Source organism: Dermochelys coriacea, chromosome 1 (assembly GCF_009764565.3).
Source record: "Dermochelys coriacea isolate rDerCor1 chromosome 1, rDerCor1.pri.v4, whole genome shotgun sequence".
Taxonomy (NCBI): Eukaryota; Metazoa; Chordata; order Testudines; family Dermochelyidae; genus Dermochelys; species Dermochelys coriacea.
Window position 1 is genome coordinate 231,583,490 of NC_050068.2, and position 23,780 is coordinate 231,607,269.

The following is a 23,780-nucleotide window of genomic DNA, read 5'->3' on the forward strand; positions in this document are numbered from 1 at the left end:
CCCAATATAACTAAGATCAAAAAGTCAGGAGTTAGAGCACTGAAAAAATACAAATAAGATCTGTGAGAATAACGCTGCACCTGGGGGAATAACAGGTCCTGATGATACATATAGTACACTTCAGTATAGTGCAATTTAGAGAACAGTGAAAGTCCGTGAAGGAGATCAAACATAGGTGGGTGGGGGGAAATCACCTATTTCACTGAATTAAATCTATGCACAACACCTGGACAGGTTCACTGGATACAGCACTGTTCTTTAGTAATGTGTCACATGCCATTTTCTCCATCTTTATCTCCACTTTCTTCAGCAAGAGGGTGCTGTCAAAGTGGTTTGGTCCCTGTGGCTAGCCTCTGCCTTTGTCTGTGCTGACCCTTTTTAGTTTCCTTCTTGGATGTAGTTGTTTCCACGGATGTAAGTCTGATGAGCACTGCAGATGGACTGTAGATGTGTGCAGCTCTGGGTACAACAGTGAACTTGTGTGTGTGGGACTAGCACTACCCTGGAAAGGACTGACTTCTTAATGGTGTTTGTTTGGACATGGCCCCTACTCTGCCCTCCCGTGCTAATCGAGTGGCAAGGAATCCTGTCTCTTCTGAGAGAGTTCCTTGCTATTTTGAATTGGTGTCAGTCTGTTCTGCATCCTTAGGTGCATCCTGCAGGGTCATTGGGGTGTGCTGGCATGGCCTAGATATTTGCAATAAAATCTTGCTGTTTAGAGAGAGTCTTTCTTAGGTTGGAATAGCTTGTGAGACTTGCTGGACATCCCACGCAGCCATTTCTGGAAGATGAGGATGTGCGTTTTCTCTGGTTGACCATGCCTTATCTCTAGTGTGTCTTCCCCTTTTCTAACTTATGCATCCAAAAGAATATGAGCTGCACATTAGTCTCGCTATTGATGTGCAGAGTGGTAGTGAATGTGGAAAGGCCTCTACCCTTTGTGTAACCTGGCGTGGTCCCAGGCAGCTCTGCATTTCTCCCTTGCTCCTGTGGATATACATGCTTTTGGCATGGACAAAATTAGGCCCTCAGAGTGCATCTATTACAGGGATGCATTCTGAGAGTGATTTATCACTGGCCTTTGAGTATTCTCAAGGGCTATGTTGCAATAGCTGCATCTCTGAAGATCTTAGTGCAGTGAAAAAGGAAGTAATGGCTCAGAAGCAGTGGAATAGCTGCCCTTTCTTTTTATTTTTTCCACATGATTCTGTGTTTTAGTCAGAGACATGAACATCCCCACTTTTTCCATCCCAGCCCTCTTTCCCCACCCTTAGAGATCTATATAAGGAACAACCTCCCTCCTTGCAACCATGGAGGAACTGACAAAATTTCATCAAGTCCTTCAGTACAGCTTCCTGGTTTTCTAGAAGGTTTGCTGTTGAGCACTTACTCCTCCTTTCTGCGCCTAGTCTTAAGGCTTGTCTTCACTACTGGGGTAAGTCTACCTAAGTTACGCCACTCCAGCTACGTAGCTTTGATTGACTTACCCCAGTGTCTTCACTACACTGTGTTGACAGGAGACACTCTCCTGTTGACTTACCTTACTCTTCTTGGAGAGGTGGAGTACTGGGGTTGACTGGAGAGTGCTCTGCCATTGATTTTAGTGGGTCTTCACTAGACCCATTAAATAGACACCTGTTGCATCGATTGCAGCAGCCAAGAAGACAAGCCCTTATAGCTGTAGGATTGGTTTAATGCCACTGGGAGTCCTGCTTATGGAAGGGCTACTGGAAAAGGCCTATATGGGCTGAGCATGCTATCACCATGAAATTGTCTCACTCCTTATCACCCCAGGGAAAAGGAAACCACGGACCCTGTTCCCTATTACCCTGCACCTTGTGCAGCCATTTGCACCAATGTGAAAATGTGCTGTTCTGATTTAGTATTTTACACCTACTTTGCACTGGTGACTTGCAAGATGCTGGGCATTGGAGAATCAGGCCTCAAAAATTGAGCCGAGCCCTTCTGTAGAGAAGTGCTATCATGAGGCTAAACCACCAACAGGGTGGTGATGTGATTTATAATGTGTAGTAATTATTTTTAGGGGTTCCATTCTGCTTTATACACCTGCACTCTCTACCTGTTATAAAACTGAAGCGTCTGGATTAATCTGTCAGTTTTTATCTGAATCTGTACCTGCCCTGCCTTTTAATTCTCACTTTGAATTTATAATACCCATTTCTTAACTTTATTAAACAAAAAAGTCAGCATTACACTAGAAAGCAGCCCAATCTGCATTTCATGGCTATAGGAAGATGTGTTGGCAGCTTGACTTTAGAAAACACTGCATTGATTTTTCAGTAAGCGTTTGTTTGATCATACATAAATAGTATATAAACATTTAAAGGATGGATTGTTCCTTGCCCTTATTAAGAATGGAAGATCTCTGTTGCCAATAACAAGGGACAGAGACCATCCCAGACCCTAACCTCATGGGCGTGCAGGTACTTCTCCCTCTCTGCATCCATGCGAGCTCACATCCCTCTCAAAGGGGCAGGGGAATGGCCATGACTCCCCCTCCACTCGGAGCTGTACAGGGTTTGTGCAGTCTGCGCTCACCGTGCAGGCAGAGATGGGGTTTTGCTTTTGAGGCACACTTGGTACCCCATGTTACCCCTAGGGATGCATGGCTTTGTACAACTCCTCATTCAGGGCTATGTCTAACTGGACTGCAAAATTTGAGCCTTACGTTGATCCTTTAAAAAAATACGCTAAATATTAAAACCTAGATAAATAAAGGTCCCATATGCAATTGTTAGGTTTTATTTTGTGGGGGCTAATCATTAGTTTTTCGAGATCTTCAAAGGTTTTATTTAATCTACTCAGTCACTAATCACAAATGTCTAGATTATGGCTGTAATGCTGAAAGAAGACATGGTTCATAATTAAAGCTTAGAGCTTTTGACTGTAGCACTAAACCCCAGCTGTGGCACAGCACTAAAATGCCAGCTTTGATACGTGAAACTGACTATTTAACAGCATAAATACATTTATTTAAATTTTAGCATTGTCTATGGGTCCAATCCTGCAGCCCTAATGCAGTCAAAACTCCTACAAGATAAGAGTACAGTGGGCTTTTGCCCTGGATTATAAATTCAATCTCTGCCTTATTGTACATTTACATTGCTTGATCTTAAATTGATTCTTCACTTCATGCAAGGTTTTGACGGTAACTACACCCAGTTGGAAACTGATTTGTGGGTCCTATGATAGTAAATTTTGAGAAGAGGTGTGACCAAATGGAAAAGGTGTACAGCTCTGGTTTTTTTGTTTGTTTTTTGTTTTTTGCTCTGTTGTAAAAGCCAAGGTGGAAACTCTAAATTAGGATAAGAATATGAAATAGATTCTATTTGATTGTAGAGAATAGCAGTTAGATTTTATCTCACTAAATATCTCACTTTATTTATCTCTGCATCGCTCATCGGAATCTGTCCTAGGTCAATAGGGTGAGAAGTTTTTCCCATCTGATCCCAAATGAGCTGGAGCAAAGAAAACAATGTAATTACTTATTACTATTTGCTTTGCCATAGTGCCCAGGAGCGCCCCCCCCCCCCCGTCATGGACCAGGCCCCCTTTGTGTTAAGTGCTGTATAAACACAGGACAATAAATTGTCCTTGCGCCGAAGAGCTTACAATTGAAGTACAAGGGGAGACGAGATCCATTCAGACAGACTGACAGGAGTGCTAGGAAGCAGCAAGAACGCATTGGTCAGTAGGAGAGGCTTTGGTGTCAGTGCAACAGTGGCCTAACCGGTGTCCGTTTTTTTTGTAGGCATCGCAGCAGATGATTTTGAAGGAGGATAATGGGTTAGTTCTGTAGATGTTGGAGATCTTTTCCAAGTCATGAGGGGCAGCATGGGAGAAAGCACAAAGGTGCTTGTTTGAAAATGTAGCAGGTGGCCAGTGAAGCCTGGCATCATGGGCTGATCACAGGGTGTAAAGCAGTGGGAGAGTTCCACAGCCACTCCTGCATCCCTGAGAACTCAGCAGCCCCGGCTGCTTTTACACCCCTTCCATGTGAAGGGTAATGGCTGGTGGATCTGTATATGGTGGGTCCACTGGTACTCCCCTCACTCCTTTCCTCCATCCCTGCATTTCCCCACCCCCTAAATGCATCAGCATGAAACAATGTAGAGAGCCCCTCTGACTAATATGGTGCTGGCTGCTCAGAAACCAAAACAAATGAGAGCAGTATTAAAATAGAGTGGATTTGGACCCCACATATGGACTCCAGCAATCCTGCCTTCTGCCCCTTCTCCTGCACTTGGGGGGGCCTCTGCCACTAAAGAAAAAGGGGCTGGATTTCATCCAGGGCCTGTTGAATTGATTAGGTGGTTTCTAAGTCTTGCATATATATCCATTTGCTGCTCCTTTTTATTGTTAACAAGTCTAAACATCATTTTGAGGCAGGCTTTGATTAGCAGCACTACGGCAGTTCCTACCTGTCAGACTGGAGAGATTATTTATCCCAACAGTTTTTAAAAAAAAAATTCAGCAGACTATTTGAGGATTAACTCTTGGGAAATTTGAGCAGGCTGATCAGATTTCTATAATGCAGTAATTGCTACATCTCGTTGACTATTATTTGGACAAAAGAAAGCCAGTACAAATGGGAGTTACCTCCCCTCCAGATATGTTTGACTTTCTGGAGTGGAATATTTCTCTTTCATAATTTATTTTTTCTGCCACTAGACCTGTGCCTCTATGTGATTCTGAAGCACCCTTCTTTTCCAGGGACCCCATACAACATACATTTACCCATCTCGCCAACTAGAAGGCCCATTGAGATTCCCATGATCTTTTATGGCTTCAGAGCAAGCATGCTATTGCAGAGATTAAATTCCCTGCCTTCCCTCCTCCCCTGTTGAAAAGTTGAACTTTGACAACACTTTCTGGTTTTCTGGTCCACGCAGTGGAAAAGGAGGTCCTACCACAAATGGCAGACCCTCACAAAAAGGGTGTTTCTTGGTAGCTGGAGTAGGTTGCTGGCAAACTGGAGGTGTCTGAGTTGTGAATACATGGAGGAGATCCAGTTTTATTGGGGAGTTGGGAGCTGGATGTGGCCTCACGTGTATTTTCAGATAGGGCCCCGTGGAATGTAGAGCTGGCCCCACTCTCTCTCCTTTAATGTTATGTATTATATTTCTAATAGGCTAACCTGAGGTCAGCTACTTATTGAGGGGTGAAGTATGGTTTAATGAAGAAATAAAGTGTGATATTCATTTGTTTATGGTATGTTCTACATCTTTATGAGCAAATTCTGTGGAAAACCTGTAAAAATTAATACCTCTTTTTTACAAATGGAGCAATAAGGCTTTATGTTCCTGGCAAATAATATATAGCTCAAAGGATTTGAAATAAAATGTGCTCCTTTAAGTATCAAAGTGATGTTGTTATATGTTTCATAAATGGCTATAACTTTTCATGCACAAAAATTAAATTACATGAAGAAATGCAGCCAGATCAACAAAGGCAAAGACATTTAGAGTTAAATTAAAAGCCCCATAGCAGCTTTATCTTATGGTAACTGGTCATTAGAGCACATGTGGCGCTCTGCCAGAGGACCCCAAAGTTCTGGCCAGTGTTACATGCCCTGGGCTGGTTCTATATAAATAAAATTTAAAAAGCTTACACCGAATCAGTATTAAGAGTCTCTCAGGAATCCACAAAAGCAAGGGCATTAGGAGGTAATTCCTGTTCCAGCTGTAATTCACCTAATTACTGAGACCCTTACTGGCTAAGGGCCCATTCTTGATGCTGGTTTGGGCCTCCTGTGAAGCACAGTCAGCCTTGAACTGCAGCTGACTTCTGTGGGAGTTGTGGGCTCTTAGCAGTTCATGGGATCAGGACCAATGTAGGGAGGAGCGGCCTCTGCTGTGATCTTGGTTAGAGTGGGGAAACAGGCAATGCTTTGGAGTCGGGGGTTCTAATATTCAAATGATATCAGATATTCAGACCTCAGAATCTAATCTGATTATCCACCACAGCTTAATTGCCTCCAGAGCCCCCTTTTTCCTAGGCCCCAGGGGCTCCCTTTCTCCTTTCATCTGTTGCAGGAGTGAGAGGGGAAATAGCTGAGACATTTAGAGATGCTGAGTGGATGCTCCCCCCAATCTTCAAGGGGCAGTGTCTTAGATCCTTCAGTCCTGAAAGAGGCTCTGGCAAGTGGGAGGGGCTCAAGCCTTGATAGAAGAGGGACAGTAAAACCTCAAAGTGTTCAGTATCCCTCCCATGGTTCTGACAGATGCAGCTGAGCAGCAGCCAGAGACTTTCTTCCGTTCTAGGAATGGGCCATCTGCCCCCTCTCTGAAGGAAAAAGGATCTTTGGAGGTGGGGTGTTTGTGAGTCTTTTGGGGTCTTCTGTGACTGGAGTTCGGATGTCCGACAGCAGTAGTTTTCAACTTCTTTTTCATTTGTGGACCCCTAGAAAATTTCGACTGGAGCTGCGGATCTCTTCAGAAATCTTAGATGTAATCTGAGGACCCCCAGGGGTCCATGGACCACAGGTTCAAAACCACTGTGCTACAGAGAGAGTTTTCGGGGTAGGAGTGCAGAATATAAGTAATTTCATGATGATGATCAGAAATATTTGGCTCCACAAACAGGGATGATATTTGAGCTCATTGGGAAGTTTATTATTCTGTTTACCCATCCTTTCCTCCCAGTCTCTGTCAGTTTGGGTGAGAGATGAGGTGCCTAAGCATGAATTTTCTACATAGCACACGCTGCCAGATTCTTATCACACTGCAATGGGAGTGCAGCTATCCAGAGGACATAAGCACCATGGCAATACAGAATATATTTGCAAGACCTCAATAAATTTGGCTGTACAGTACTCAGTAACAAAAATGTTGAGGTAAAAATGTTTCATAGAGAGTTTGGTGTTATGTGACACTGCTCACATAAAAATAATTTTTTTTTTGTCTGTAAAACCACTCATTTGTCCCCCCTTCCCTCGCTCTTTTTTTTATAAATAAGATTGACCGATGTGTTGCCCTTTTACCGGACAAGTTAATGAGCAGTTGTCGGAGTAATTGACCCAAGTGCATTTGTTCTCTATCTGATCATTAAGCACCAGATTTTAAAAAAGACTCATCACCCAGTGACGCCCATTTAGGCACCTAAATAAAGATTTCCAAAATTGTTCAGCACCCAGCAGCTCTATGTTCTTAATGGGAATTCTTGGCTGCTGAAATCTGCCTGAAAACTTGGCTGCTTTTTAAAATGCTTTACTGAGAGCTGGGCACTCTTGAATATCTCGCTCCAGCAGTGTGTGCTGGAGCACTTCTGAACCCCAGGAATCCAATCTTGCTTGTTAATGGCCAAACTTCCATTAATTTTAATAGCAGTGGGAACAGCTCAGTCCCTTTGTGACTGATACGAACAAGAATAAAAATATATAACTGGTAGTACTAGGTATTACATTTAACCATGTTTGATATTTTTGGATTGAGTCTTGTGTTCAGTCAATGATATTTCCGCAGAAAATATTTTCAGGCTATTTTTTTGGTAAAGTAGCCTCAACAGTTTTCTATGTACTACCTTCTAAGGTTTAAAATAAACTAAGGGCCAAATAGTGATGCCTTCCTCATGTGGAATAGTTGCCATGAGTGGTTCCACTGATGTCCAGAGGGCTACTTGTGCAGCAAGAGGACTACTCGCTCTGAGTAAGGGCATCATAATCTGGCCCTAAGAAACATTAGGGTAAGTAAAATGTGTCAGCTAGCTAACTGTGGAGACTGAAATCTATTGTTTATTTACAGCCCGGGTATGGCATGGGGCCCTGCTCTCTCTGAGCTTCCTCACACTAACTCATATATCTCATTTACATGTATGCTTCATCTCCCATATCAGTCCTAGCCTCACCACTGAGACTACCAACAAGGGTTCCTAATCGTGTCAGTTGTGATGCTGCTTGTAGTGTTATTGATTCTTGTTCACTGGGAACAGGACAGAAGGCACCACATAGACACTAGCTGGGAGCAATATTAAGACAAGGCATAGTTTGCCAATTCTTTTTCTAGTGGCTTTTCTCCCTGAATATAGCTTTGTCATTTAACATCCATGCTATATTGCATAGCACTTTTCTGTTTGTGTTTATTTTGCTCTTCAATAATTTACTGGTCTGAACAATTCTATCAGGACATATGTTTTATGCAGAAAGTGAGGTGTCCCATTATCCAACATGTCGATTGTATGTTCTTTATAACTTAACTCCTCTGAAATCTCTCTCGTCTCAGAGAGGCCATTGTGTTATCAATCACACCAAATTGTATGAGCTTATGTGCCACAGTTTTGTGACAGAAACTGATATTCATTAGGAAGTTGTGATCACTATAATACAATGCAATGAAAAGGAGTTGCACAGTTGTCTTTCCAAAAGATGACAAACATTCTTTTTTTTTCCAAACCCTCATTTTAGTACCTGTCAGTGTAACTCCTTTAAATGAGTATCAGAACCTACCTTGATTTCACTCTTTTATTGTACTATATATTGGTGAATAGATCACTTATCTCTAGTGGACATATTCTACACTAGAATTGTGAAACCATAATAGGATGCACTTGTGGGTCTTGACAGTGCAACTCTGGGTAAGAGTCTCACAAAATACATTTTGTCCTCTCTTCTGAGAGGCATCTGCTCAGTAACTCTCAGGATTTAGCCCAGTTAGTAACAGTGGAAGTGGTAGATTAATTTATTATTTATTATTGTATTGTGGTAGCACCTAGCGCCCCAATGTGTTAGGCACTGTACAAACATTTAATAAGACACAGGCCCTGCCCCCAAGAGCTTACAGATCTAAATAGATGAATGAGATAAAAGGTGGGAGGGGAAACAAACGCAGAGAAATGAAGTGACTTGCTAGTAATAGTACAAAGGGCTCTATCCACTGGACCATGCTGATTGGATGCAACAGATGTGAAGTACATACCTACTCTTGGTTAAAATTTTCTATAGATCTGATTTATCCCTTCTTCCTTCTAAGGCAGATATTTACATTGAGTGGCATGTAGATTACTGTGTTTAGGTCTCTTGGAGGAGACCTCTTAAAATCAAGTTTCTGTCTAATCTTCATGGATATTCCTAAAGCACAGGTTCCTTTGAGTGTCTTGTGTACTCTCTGGCGCCCCATGGTTGTGGCACTGTGTACTGGTTGGTGGTCACCCACCACCTGCGAGACAGTTGTGTTTCAGTGGTAGTCTGCATATGCAGGTATATAGCTTGTGAAATATTTTGGGTTCTTTCACTTTGAAAAGTATACTGGTAATTAATTGTTCTAAGTGCCATTTCATTTTAATTCCAGAAATTTTCTCCCCCAAACCTGCTGGGTGTTAATTTAAAATATAATTGCTGATCTCTTGCTATTTGCTAAGATGCTGTATGAGATTGATTTGCCTGTTACTCCCAGTCTTGCTGGTATTGTTGACAAAAAGCAAAGTATATTGGTTTAAAGAGGGTCTTAACCATTGCAGCTATAACTACTAAAATTGATTTAAGCTGGCTTTTCCCCCCCTAAAAACACTTTCAGCTGTATTAACGAAATACAACTGAAAATGACAATCTTCTTTAGCGGATCTTCCTCTAGCTTTTAGTCACACACAGAGGTTGATGTTCAAGGAATGTTTGGGAGGAAGGAGTGTAGTGAATCCAGTGTAACTTTTCCTTTGTTATAGGTTCAATTATGAAGCTGCTTTGCATCCCCCTTATTCCCTTGCACTTCCTACCTCTGTTGCTAGTCTGTGCATAGTCTCTGACTCCGTGGGTGCTCTGGGGCTGGAAAAATAGTGGGTGTTCAGCAGCCACCTGCCAATCAGCTCCTCCCTGCCTCCTATCATCTGTTTGTCAGCGGGTGGGAAGAGCGGAGTGGGAAAAGGCAGAGTGAGGGCAGGACGTGCTCCGGGGAAGGGGTAGGGTGGGGTCTTGGGGGAAGGAGGGGCCTCAGGGCCAAGTGGGGGTGGAGCACCCCTGGGGAAAGCTGAAAATCAGCACCTGTGAGTAGGGGCAAGGGAAGGAGCTGCCTCTTCTGTTTTCTTTGGTACTCTTATAATTCCCCTCTCTGTAGTATCTGAGTTCCTCCACAATCTTTAGTATATTTATACTCACAAGAGCACTCTGAGGTAGGGAAGTGCTATTATTCTCCTCACTTTTCAAATCAGGGAATGGAGGGAAAGAGATGCTAAGTGAGTTGCCCCAGGCCACGCAGGAAATCTGGCAGAGTAGGAATTGGACCTGGGTCTCTCATGTCCTAGACTATCATCCTAACCACTGCACCAACCTTCCTCTGATGTTTGTGGGGTATCTTCTCCCCTTCCACATGCGTGGGTGGCAAGTGAGGGAGCAGAAGTGGGGATTGGGCATAACCTTGACTCTATCTCCCTCCTCCCCCACCGAACGTACAGAGCAGCACCGTTGATCTGTTGCAAATGGGGAAGTGATTACTCTTCACTCTGGAGCAAGAGAGGGACCAGCTCATACTGTGACTGAGCCACAGTTTGATTTCTGATCTGCTCCTGACACAGTGCAACTATGCATTGCCCTTGATCAGAGCTCATGGTGGGGGGAAGTCTAATCCTATATTGCATAGTACCTGGGCCTTTGCTATTTCAGCAGGATTTATCTTAGAGGTTGGAATGACTGAAATATACAGGGAATTTCCAATCAGAAATTGCACACTTGTATACTGAATACTTACTTTCAGTGGACCCATTCCTGAGAGGACTGCTAGGTACTTGCAAATCCCATTGACCTCAATTAAAAGTACCTCTCAATATTTCTTTTTTTTAGAAAGAAATTGGGATCGACCTAAAAATCTAGAAGACTATCTTCTTGTCACTTTTTCAATCTATGCTGACCGCTTCTTCACACTGCAATACCAGTTATATTGTGCTGTAACTCCATTGACTCTTTGTATGCAGAATTCATTAACTTTTGAAATCTCCATTACTAATTGGGAAAATTTTAACCTCCATATACATTTTTCAAGTAATGGGATGACAAGTCACCAAGGAGTGATGCAGTCAAATTATCTTGTACTGTGGTCTTTACTTTTGTTCTTGCTCTATTTCTTAAACCAAGGGGATACCTAAAAGTCCTACAACTGCACTTCACTGTTAGCAGACTATGCAGCTGAAAGGACAGGGAGTTATGAATGAGATCATCTGTTTCACAAATTGGTGGTAAATAGTATTAAAAAAAAAACTTAAATGGAGCCATTTTAAAGGTCAAGGGGCCTGATTCTTCTCTTTGTAAGCCTGTTTTACACTGATGTAACTACATTGTAATCAATGCAGATAAACATTGTTTAGCACTTTGGGGGGAGGTGATCCTAGTCTCATGTTTCATGCAGTTTAAAGATCAGTTCTGCCCGATATGCGATTTCCAGCACCATGCAGTAGCCAGGAGGATATTTGGAAAGATTTTTATTACCTTCCTTATGTGTAGGCAGTTAGGAGGATCTGCCTGTGTACGATCCTGATCGGATTTAGTCTGATATCCAGTGCTTTTCTTCCTAGCATGATGCAAAAACGGCCAGAAATTATTTCCCACCCCTTAACTTGTATGGATGTGAAGGAGTATTTTCAAAAGCTCAATTCAGACAGATTGCACACCAGACTGAATGCTGAACAGGACCTGAAACGTGACACTAATGTGTCTCATTCACTTTGAAAAAGCAAATTCTTTCTTCTTTTTAAGTCAGGGTTAAAGGCCCCCTCTTTCCTCACATACAACATGTGAACGCCATGAATGGTGGCAAAAAGGAATAAGGGGAGGATATTGCTAGCAAAATATAATAGGATGTTGACCTTTTGCTGCAGATTATATAGAAAGAGAGTTATTGTGATGTTGCTGTTGCCTGGTGATTAAAGTATACAGAAGACATTCAAGGAACTACTTAAGCCTTCTAGCAAATTATATCTTCTCTTCCAGCCTTTGGTTTTCTTTTGCATACTCTAGGTATCCCCACTTATCATTATCTCTGCTTAGAGGGAGGATCTCTTTCCACCGTCGTCTCATCGTCCTGTCCATTAGTTCATATCTGTGAGTTACGAGTTATGAAAAGACTAATTCACACTGGTAGGAATCATTATGTCCTGTCCAGAGCAAGACCCAAATTCCTTCTCCTCCTCCTCCTCTTCTTCCCCCATCCTAGAATGAAGATCGTCATTCATTCATAGAATTTCTGTTCACGTCAAAGTCAGAGTAGAAGAAGAACAGCACAGTTTGTCTGAACAAACAGCATCCTCATGTAGTGGTTGATCCAACTCCTTGCAGAGTCAATAGAATGGATGGTTGAACTGGGCTCTTAGGGCTAGATTAAACTGGAAAGCTTAGCTCTGAGGTGAGTAAGTTTCTTCGTAGGAGGAGCCCAGGCAAGGAACTGTAACTGTAACTATAGAGCAGCGGTTCTCAACCAGGGGCCCGGGGCCCACTGCATGGCCATGAGCAGGTTTCAGGGGGGCCGCCAAACAGGGCCAGTGTTAGATTTGCTGGGACCCAGAGCAGAAAGCTGAAGCCCCACTGTGTGACGCTGAAGCCCAGGGCTCCCAGCCCGGCAACCTGGGGCTGAATTCAAAGCCTGAGCAACTTAGCTTTGTGAGGACCCCTGTGGTGTGAGGCCCTGGGCAGTTACCCTGCTTGATGCATCCTAATGCTGGTCCTGGCTTTTATAGGCAGAAAAACAGTTGTGGCACTGGCAGGCCATGGAGTTTTTATAGCATGTTGTGGGGGGGCCTCAGAAAGAAAAAGATTGAGAACCCCTTCTCTAGAGAACATTTTGACATTCAGGTCCGGCGATAAGGTCTGTCCCTTTCCCAGGATTTTTCTGAAGTGGGAAGGTTGAGCAAATGGGGCTGAGTGGTGAGAGTATCTTAGTTTGTGAGAATGTGGAGGCTTTTGCAATTTGAACATTGGTTCAGCTTGTAGGCTGTATATGTTTTATGAAGTATGTGTATGTGCTCAGAGCTGTGGATGGGAGTATGTTGAGTACATCCAAATAAATGTTCCAAGATTGGTAATGTAATCAAATGGCCAAGGGGTTTGGTAATAGGGGACAGCATACAAAGCTTTTTCTACTTCTAGGTCACTGGTTAAAATTGGATTAAGTCTGTAGAGACCAAAAAGTCCTTACCAACTGATGGCATCTTTGTGTCCCATTTTAAAATCATTTGTTGGTCTCAGTCCAGTTCCTAAGGTGCAGGTGTCTCCATCCCCATCTTTGGAGGTTTGAAAGAACAGGCTGGACAAATACCTGTCAGGGATGGCCTAGGTATACTTAATCCTGACTCAGAGCAGGAGGCTGGACTAGATGATGACCTGTTGAGGTCTCTTCTAGCACTACATCTCTGTGATTCTACAATTCTATCACCAAATCCACCATCCCCATTGGCAAATCTTCACGGAGAAGCCAACAAGGAGAGTGGGCATGGAACTGAACTAGGCACTCTTCTCCTGAGGTGTTCCCTGCAGAACAAGGTTATGAGCACATTGATGGGATGAATGAGTGTTTTGGGAACGTTGTCTCTTAGTCTTTCCGTTAGTCTGCAAGTACGTCCTTTGCGGGAGGGTGATGTGGTAGATTTATTTGGCTCCAAAACCATAGATATTTTGACTTAACTCTTTCCCTCCTGTGCAGCTTTAGCTGGAAAGAGATGATTTAGTTCTTAGTAGATTTATTAAGATTGTTGGGGTATTTTTGCCACATAAAGAACGTGTGTGGGAGGGGGTGGGGGGGTTTGAAAGAAAGCTTCACCAATTGTATGATTTCTTTTTAATACCTAGGAAACAATGTTATGAAGACCATCCATGGTGTGGGAGAGATGATGACACAAATGGTACTGAGCAGAGGATCTATCTTTCCCATCAGCGTACCTGATGTACAGCCAAGCCTCCACTCGAGCAAGCAGGCCAGCCCAGACAGTGAAGATGTGACTGTGATGGACACCAAATTAAAAATCATTGAGATCTTGCAGGTAAAAACCATGATGGAAAATTACAAAGCAGCTAGTTAATTTTAATCTACGTCTTTATTTACTTAGGGATGAATTCTGCGACCCAATCTTTCTCATTGAGGAGTACCTTTCTCTAATGGTTGTGCCTTGGCATGGAGAAGGATACTGCTCAGTGTCTGTAAGGGTGACAGAATCTGGTCCTTAGTACTATCCCAGAAATATTCTCTAGACCAGTGGTCCTGAAACTTTTGAATTGGTGACCCCTTTCACACAGCAAGCCTGTGAGAGTGACCCCCTCCTTGTAAAGTAAAAACTTTTTTTTTTTTTTTTTATATTTAGCACTAGTATAAATGCTGGAAGCAAAGCGGGGTTTGAGGGTAGAGGCTGACAGGTCATGACCCCTCCCCCCACATAATAACCTTGTGACCTCCTGAGGGGTCACGACCCCCATTTGATGAGAACCCCTGCTCTAGAGACAAAGGATATATTTCCAGATTTACTTATACTTGTTTTACATCAGCATAATTTCATTGACTTTAGTAGTTACTCCTCATTTCCACCAGTGTAACTAAGAACAGAACTGAGTCCAGACACACTGGAGAAATGCGGAACCAGACATTCTGGAAGCTCTCTCCAGATGTTCACTGGTGGAACTGAACAGAATTTGGGTCAGTATCATTTTATCCTAGCCATTCCATGAGGTACATCCACTAGCATATATCTTTAGGGTTCTCACCTTGGGCTGCTGTAAGTTATGTACCACACAGAGTCTATTATTCTGCATATCAACTCCCATTTCCAGGCACACACACTCTGTAGAAGTTTTTTAGTATTTTTTGTAAATTCTGCTATCTGTTGATACAATTTATCACTTTTGAAGCTTTCCATTTATACTGAATGTTTATGAAGTACGTCTTTTATATTTCCTTAATTACAAGTTGCTGAAAGACTAGCAATTGTTAGGTTATGCTTATTGTAGCATACAATTGTTCAAAATGTGATAGATTGCATATTTCAGAGCTCAGAAATGAGCATAGGGTGGTGCTAAACTGCACTACTTTAGGGAGAGCCTTGGGAAGATACTACTATCCAGAGCATCACTCCCACTTCCTTGCTCTCTCCTTGTTCTGAGAGGGGCAGTAAGCTATGACACCGCTTTTGGGATGCAGCTTACTTTCCCTTCATACCTGGCCGACTCTGCTGGTTTGCACTTGGGAGGGCAGAGCCACGGTTCCAATTTCTTCCTGTCCACTCCCTACCTGTATGCTCACTGGAGAAAGATTCAGGTGAGGCAGCTCCTCCTGTCCCTTCTTCACTCTAGCCTCCGTCCGAGCAGGTCTAACGCAATTCCACAGGGAGCTGGAAAGGTCTTACCCTCCACCGTTACTCTCTGACATCGCTATGTAACACCAGGGCACAATCCCGTCATATACAGGACAACCTCAGCATTACCCCTTGGGAATGGAGGCTGTCCGTAACTCTGAAATGTTCGTAACTCTGAACAAAGCACAGTTCGGGTTCCAGATCCAGCAGCTGATACTCCAGGCCAGGATTCAGCAGTCGCTGAGCTCCCTACTAAGCCCTAGCATGAGTTTTCAAGCTTGGCCCCCTCCAGGCAGGGGTGTGTGTATGCGCGCGTGTATGTGCGTGAGAGAGAGAGAGAGAACAGCATGTTCCTCTCCTGGGGAGGGGGTTAAAAACCACATGTCCCCATCATGTGGGGTGGGTGAAAGCTGTGCAGATCCCAGTGCTGCACCTGCTCTGCTGGCTCCAGCTGCCTTGGGCTGGCAGCCCCAGCGTCTTGCTGCAAGTGGCTGCCCCGTGAGGGGGGACAGGCAGCCCAGATGTGCCTACCTTTAAGATGCAATACAATATAACCTCAGCTGTGCAGAACACAATGCCATCCACAGTCTCGGAAACAACTCTGATATCATAATCAAAAAAGTTGACAAAGAAGGTGCTGTTGTCATCATGAATAGGTCGGAATATGAACAAGAGGCTGCTAGGCAGTTCTCCAACACCACTTTCTACAAGCCATTACTCTCTGATCCCACTGAGGGTTACCAAAAGAAACTACACCATTTGATCAAGAAACTCCCTGAAACAAAGAAGAAATCCGCACAGACACACCCCTAGAACCCGGATTTGGGGTATTCTATCTGCTACCCAAGATCCATAAATCTGGAAATCCTGGATGCCCCATCATCTCAGGCATTGGCACCCTGACAGCAGGATTGTCTGGCTATGTAGACTCCCTCCTCAGGCCCTACGCTACCAGGACTCCCAGCTATCTTCGAGACACCACTGACTTCCTGAGGAAACTCCAATCCATTGGTGATCTTCCTGAAAACACCATCCTAGCCACTATGGATGTAGAAGCCCTCTACACCAACATTCCACACAAAGATGGACTACAAGCCGTCAGGAACAGTATCCCTGGTAATGTCACGGCTAACCTGGTAGCTGAACTTTGACTTTGTCCTCACCCATAACTATTTCACATTTGGGGACAATGTATACCTTCAAATCAGTGGCACTGCTATGGATACCCTCATGGCCCCACAGTATGCCAACATTTTTATGGCTGACTTAGAACAACGCTTCCTCAGCTCTCATCCCCTAATGCCCCTACTCTGCTTGCGCTACATTGATGACCTCTTCATCATCTGGAAAAGAAGCCCTTGAGGAATTCCACCCTGATTTCAACAATTTCCATCACACCATCAACCTCAGCCTGGACCAGTCCATACAAGAGATCCACTTCCTGGACACTACGGTGCTAATAAACGATGGTCACGTAAACACCACCCTATACCGGAAACCTACTGACCGCTATTCCTACCTACATGCCTCCAGCTTTCATCCAGACCACACCACCTGATCCATTGTCTACAGCCAAGCTCTACGATACAGCCGGATTTGCTCCAACCCCTCAGACAGAGACAAACACCTACAAGATCTCTATCATGCATTCTCACAACTACAGTACTCACCTGCTGAAGTGAAGAAACAGATTGACAGAGCCAGAAGAATACCCAGAAGTCACCTACTTGCAGGTTGCAGGCCCAACAAAGAAAATAACAGAACGCCACTAGCCATCACCTTCAGCGCGCAACTAAAACCTCTCCAACGCATCATCAAGGATCTACAACCTATCCTGAAGGACGACCCATCACTCTCACAGATCTTGGGAGACAAGCCAGTCCTTGCTTACAGACAGCCCCCCAACCTGAAGCAAATACTCACCATCAACCACACAACAGAACCACTAACCCAGGAACCTATCCTTGCAACAAAGCCCGTTGCCAACTCTGTCCAGATATCTATTCAGGGGACACCATCATAGGGCCATCAGCCACGCTATCAGAGGCTCGTTCACCTGCACATCTACCAATGTGATATATGCCATCATGTGCCAGCAATGCCCCTCTGCCATGTACATTGGTCAAACTGGACAGTCTCTACGTAAAAGAATAAATGGACATAAATCAGATGTCAAGAATTATAACATTCAAAAACCAGTCGAAGAACACTTCAATCTCTTTGGTCACTTGATTACAGACCTAAAAGTTGCAATTCTTCAACAAAAAAAACTTCAAATCCAGACTCCGAGAGACTGCTGAATTGGAATTAATTTGCAAACTGGATACAATTAACTTGGGCTTGAATAAAGACTGGGAATGGATTGGTCATTACACAAAGTAAAACTATTTCCCCATGTTTATTCCACCTCCACAGTTCCTCAGATGTTCTTGTCAACTGCTGGAAATGGCCCACCTTGATTATCACTACAAAAGGACCCCCCCCCACTCTCCTGCTGGTAATATCTCACCTTAAGTGATCACTCTCGTTACAGTGTGTATGGTAACACCCACTGTTTCATGTTCTCTATGTATATAAATTTCCCCACTGTATTTTCCACTACATGCATCCGATGAAGTGAGCTGTAGCTCACGAAAGCATATGCTCAAATAAATTTGTTAGTCTCTAAGGTGCCACAAGTACTCCTTTTCTTTTTAGGCCCAATATAGTACTGGCGTGTGTGTGTGTGTGTGCTGCTGCCTGATTTGTTACTCTGGTTTTACATGGTGTCCGGTTCACCGGTCAGTCCTTAACTCTGATATTCGTACCTTTTGAGGATCTACTGTATACTTACATGTTAACCCCCCTTCACCCCAGTTTTATACCACAATACAAGCACAATGAGAGTTAAGCATACCTAAAACAGGGAAAAAATGTATACCTGTCCAAATCCTGCTGCCCTTATGAGAATATTTTCACAGAGCCAGATTCTGATCATGGTTACCCTGTTGTAAATTCAATGAGCAAGTTATGTTTGTTTTAAAAAAGTAAACCTCAGAAATAATCCTTTGTCCTTAGGTTTATATTCACCACAAAGTATCCTCAAAAAGCAAACACTGGCCAGGATATCACCACTAGTATTTTGCACTGAAAAATAAATGATTTGTCTTTAGTGTTTCCATGCAGCTTTGGAATAGTCATCTGGTACCATGGGCAGATCTCAGAGCCGCTTGACGAGTCTGAACTGACTAAGATATTCATGGTGAAGGAGGTGCAGCCTAAATGTCGCAGCGTAGTGTGGGAGGTGAATCTCAGGAAAGAAATCACAAAAATTATCATTTTGAAAAACATAGCTGTTTTATTTTCAGTAATGGACTTAAAATTAGCTCCCTCCCACCTCACAAAACAGGTTAGAGAGAGAAAACTGTATCTTATTTTAAACTCTTGTCTTGTAGTTTATCCTTAGTGTTAGACTGGACTATAGAATATCCTACATGCTGTCTATCTATAAGAAAGAATTCGGAGAAGACGGCGAGAATGTTGATAGCTCCACCACCTCTCCACCAGACACACCAGGGTTTGTCTCAGGTAACTGTTGCTGTTGTATTGCAGTTTATTGTTGGGGTAATTTTAGTAAGCAATGAACTAAACTACTTCAGAAAGCTACACATCGCTCCAGATTGAAAGCTAGAGGGGTGCTCACAATAATGGATATTTGTTGGGTTGCTGCTCTCTAATTAATTTCCTGTGACAGTGATTTATTATTCATTTGTATGCTTCCCAAAGGTTTGCTACGTGACAAAACAAATGAGAGTGAAAACGGACCATGGAGGATGGAGTGGGGACGGATAGAGTTGCGCGTTGCTCTGTTTTTCTTTCTCGTGTTTTGCGTGCCTTGTGGCAGAACTGAGGTTTTCAGAGGGCTTTAAATGGGGGTGGAGCTGATGAACTGGTTTACAGAGAATATTTATGGATAGAGCAGTGGTACGGAAAAAAGCCCGTAACTGTCTGAAGAGATGAGAAGAGGGTATTCTGGTTTTGCTGGCAGAGCAGAGCGGGTGGGTGCAAAAGGAATGGCAATTAACACTAATTCTTCAACAGGTTTGTGTCATTGTCTGCTGTTTTGAGGGGTTGATTACATCAAAGAAAATATGAAAGATGCAGCTTGCAAAGTCTTTGGGGGCATAGGTTGTCTTTGTTCTGTTTGTACAGCGCCTAGCACAATGGGGTCCTGGTACACAACTGTGGCTCTTAAATGCTACTGCAATACAAATAAGAATAATTAAGGCCCGATCCTTTCCTCCTTGTTATGGCAAAATTTCTATTGACTGCTTCAAATGGAGTTTTGCCTGGCCAAGGAGTCCATAGTTGGGCCTTCAGTTTGTTGCACATACATAAACAGAGACCGTAGTTTCTTTAGCTGTGAAAACTAAATGGTGGTCCTGTGTTTTGTTTTTTGGCAGCAATTGTTCCTGACATAGATGAAATTGCAGCTCAGGCCGAGACAATGTTTGCTGGCAGGTATGCTCTCTGAAGGTTATATATGTGTCTGTATTCACTCAATAACACACAACATCTTTCTATCCTATTTTTGTTTCTAATTGACAATTTCTGTTTATTTTTTATGTATCTTCCTCTCTCTTCCTCTCCTTTTACTGGTTCCTTTTGCCACATATAGACCTCATATAGACCACATATAGACCTCATATAGAGGAGGTGGTGGGAGTAGTAGCTTCCACTGCAGCATAGATTTTCGACATGGGTCAGGGCCATGAAGTTCAGATCTGGGTTCCAAACACCCTAAAATTCAAGTGTGTATGGATCTGTTTTGGCCAGTTGTGGGATCTGGATTGGACACTCTACCCCCAAAGTTCAGGAGGGTTTGGATTCAGGTTTTTGGCTGGTTCCCATCTCTGTTGGGGCTTATCTGCATGGGAAAATTAAACTGGTATAAAGGAAGGTGTGGATTTGAAGTACTGTAGTTATACCGGTATAACTCTCTGTGTGGATACTCTTATTCCAGTATAAAAATTCCTTTTTCTGGTTTAGTTTTGTCACTTTGGAAGTGGCTTAAGCTAAACCAAAAAACCCACTCTTATTCTGGAATAAGAATGTCCACATAGGGGAGTTATGCTGGTATAACTATATCAGTTTAACTATGTTGGTTCACTTGTATGAGTATAACTGGAAACATTTCCTGTGTAGACAAGCCTTTAGATGCTAATGATATTCCCAGAACTCAGGAGAAGGGGGAAAGATGTCTGAGGTGGGTGTTCTGAACTTTCCTCACCAAGTATGTCCCCTATGTGTTCTTAGTCTTTGCCAAAAAGAGGTCCTCAGTCCTGTCCCTGAACTGCCATAATGAAAAACAACACACCACTCTGGTGTGGCTCTTGGCACCTGCATCTTTCAATTGAACACTGACTGTGAATGGCTTCTTGGAAACATTATTTCTGCTTTGATATGCTAAGTGTAAATCTGCTTTCTGTCTTCCAGATTATAAATATGATCCAGAAATATGATGCCTTTGGCAATTTTTACTGGATTTGTAGTTCATTTTTCCTACATTTAATTTTAGCAGCAGCGGATAGGGAAAAGAATAAAAAGGACAGGGCCAAATTCATCTTGGGTGCAACTCCATTGACTTTGGTGGGCTTGTACCAACAATGAGTTGGTCACCCGGACGTAAAGTGATGTGTTTGCAAAATGGAGCTTAATCACCGTGTTTGATGCATTTCATAAGTTTTTACTTTCAGCCAGTACTGGCGAGTCTGTTACAAGCATCAGATTGCCACAAAGAAAATAACCCTGGCATTGAAGCTTCTGTAAAATGAACTAAAGTGGGGAGTGGTTTTTAATTTACATCTCACAGTTTGTCCTGTTTGGTTTTAAGAGCACCATCAAAGTGTGTGATTGATTGATTGATTTTGATTTCGATTTATTGATTTACACCACAGGTTTTTTAACTTATTTGGGCTTTTGCAGAAAAGAAAAAAATCCAGTGCAACTTGATGATGAGGGGGGCAGAACGTTTCTACGAGTCCTCATTCACCTTATCATGCATGACTATCCTCCTTTGCTGTCAGGAGCCCTACAGCTGCTATTTAAGCATTTCAGCCAAAGAGCAGAAGTTTTGCAAGCATTTAAACAGGTACAGGTGCAATGGTGTTTCATGAAATCTACTGTGTGAGGAAAAAGGAAGTAGTTTCAAAGTCTAGTCGTCTCACTTAAACTGCCAGTTACAGTATTAGAATGTCCCTTCCTTATAAATTGAAGGTCCAAATTCGGCCCTCTTGCTCCATGGGATCTGCACATACACAGCTGCACGTGAGTGAGCCAAGCTCGAGGTGTCTCAAGTCAGAGACCCAAAAACGGAGACACCTGGAGTTGGAGCTGCTGTTGACTATGTAGGCCTGAGTGACTTACCCAAGGTCACATATAACAGCAAGTGAATAACAGAGCTAGGCGTAGTACTCAGCTGTTGTTCTGTCTACACCCCCATTTCTGTATAAATATTTAACATGTCAACCCTAATCTATTAAGAAATCTTATGTAATGGGTTTAGATAATAGAAGACTCTCTTGGTTATGGTGATGGATAATTTACTGTTTTTGAGATAATTTGATGCTTATTTCAGGAGTTCACTAGCATGTTGCCACCTCATTATGTAAAAGGTGGTGGTTTTTCTTGTCGTAAAACCAAGCAAATGATAAATAGCTGGAAAGCCTTTGTTGTAATACTTTTGCGGAGTTGCATACTGGCTTCCCACAAGGATATTAAAGCGGAACCATGCTGATTAGGGGCATAAATAGCTGCTATTCCCAGTTAAGTGAGAGTTGCGTACCTAATATGTATGTTTGTTTGTAAAAGAAAGTAAAAGTCTGACTGGCAAATAAACAAAAAAGGCTGTGGAGGAAGTAGAATGTGAATAGGTGTGGACGAGCAGCACTCATCAATTCAGTAGGATAACAAGTCTGTATGCTCTTAAGCAAGCAGCCTATGAGAACTTCAAGATTATATTATAAAATAGTGAATATTTGTCTGCGTACAGCAATTTTAAAAAAATATATTATCAGTGTTCTTATCTGCCATGTGACAATATTCACTTGATGTGGCATTTTCTTTTACAACAGTTTGATTTCTTAATGGTGGTTATTGGGTTATACAGGGATCATTGTTAGGTCAAATTTTGTTTAATCTCTTCATTGATAATTTAGGAGAAGGAGCAAATAGCCTAATAAGGAACTTCAAATTTAGTATCATCTTTAGAGGAGTTTATGAACACCAATGAGCAGAAAGAAAGATTAGATATATGGGCAGGAAATGAAAAAACAGATTCATCTGAAAAATGCAAGCGGTCATAACTGTGGGTAAATGATATGAGATCTGTCAAGCATCAATGCTGAAAGAGACTTGGATGTGTTGCCCTATAATTGGTAATGAAAATTAGGTCACATGTTTTGTTTCGTTTTGTTTTCCATTTTTACTCAAAATGTTGATGACCTTTCTAATTGAAATTTCAATATTTGGAAAATGTTGACTATCGCTACAATTCACGTTTGTATCTCTTGATTTCTTGTAATGTCAATCTTGTCTTTCCATGAAATATTATTTACATGGGATAAACTGTTGCTTACTATCTTCTTTTAATACCAGAAGGAGCATAATCCTGGTGTCCCCATTAGCTCTGCCATAGATCTCAGGGGTTTATAGACAGTTGTTTACATTGCAAACATTTTGCAGTGTGATGATAAAGGGAGCAGAATGTTTTAAACATTGTAACCGTTTTGCTTTGGGCAAAAGAGTCTTCAGTGGCAATAACTTCAGTTTGATTTAAGTATGTGATTAAGGGTTTTGCTCAACTGGGGCCAAAGAGACTAAGAATGGAAAATTTCAGTTCAAAAGATAATTTCATAAGGTCATGAGGGAGTGAAACCAGGGCATTAAAATGAAAACCATTAAACAAACATGACTGTAGAGGCTGCAGCTGGCTCTGCTGTAATATAACTGTGGATTACTATATTTTCAGGTCCAGTTACTGGTGTCTAATCAGGATGTGGACAACTACAAGCAAATCAAAGCTGATCTTGACCAGCTCCGACTGACTGTAGAAAAATCTGAACTATGGGTTGAAAAGAGCAGTAGCTACGAGAGTGGGGAGCTAGGTGACAGTCAGGCGAAAGGGGGTGAAGAACCGATAGAGGTGTGTCTCTTAAGTCCTAGGCCACCTGTGTTCCTATATAGCTAACATATAGTTTAATAAACCTGCCCCCCCATATATATTATTAAACTAGAAATTCAAAATGGTGCTGCTAGCAAGCAGGGGATATCCAAAATGCTGGGTAAACAATAATCTTAAAGAAGGAAGAAGACAAAACCAAAGGTGCTTTTCTAGGAGTTCTCAGTATTCTCCTCTGCTAAGTTTAATAAGAGCTATATTATCTCAGAGAGAGTCTCCTTCAGTTTGGTCCAGCAGGAGTGCCACAGATCTGTTTGTGACATCATTCTGTTTCTGTGCAGGTGATCCA

At 42.5% G+C, this 23,780-nt stretch overlaps 1 protein-coding gene across 3 annotated transcripts in view; it reads left to right on the forward strand.

Annotated features, from left to right (window-relative positions):
- The window catches only part of ITPR2 (inositol 1,4,5-trisphosphate receptor type 2), a 358,661-nt gene that overhangs the window by 142,134 nt on the left and 192,747 nt on the right, over positions 1–23,780 (forward strand). For all 3 annotated transcript variants that reach the window (XM_038389064.2, XM_038389070.2, XM_043516179.1), the window contains exons 22-26: positions 13,781–13,971; positions 18,708–18,840; positions 19,716–19,773; positions 21,238–21,403; positions 23,282–23,455. In XM_038389064.2, the coding sequence (XP_038244992.1) occupies positions 13,781–13,971; positions 18,708–18,840; positions 19,716–19,773; positions 21,238–21,403; positions 23,282–23,455 (722 nt within the window). The remainder of the gene's footprint in view (positions 1–13,780; positions 13,972–18,707; positions 18,841–19,715; positions 19,774–21,237; positions 21,404–23,281; positions 23,456–23,780) is intronic.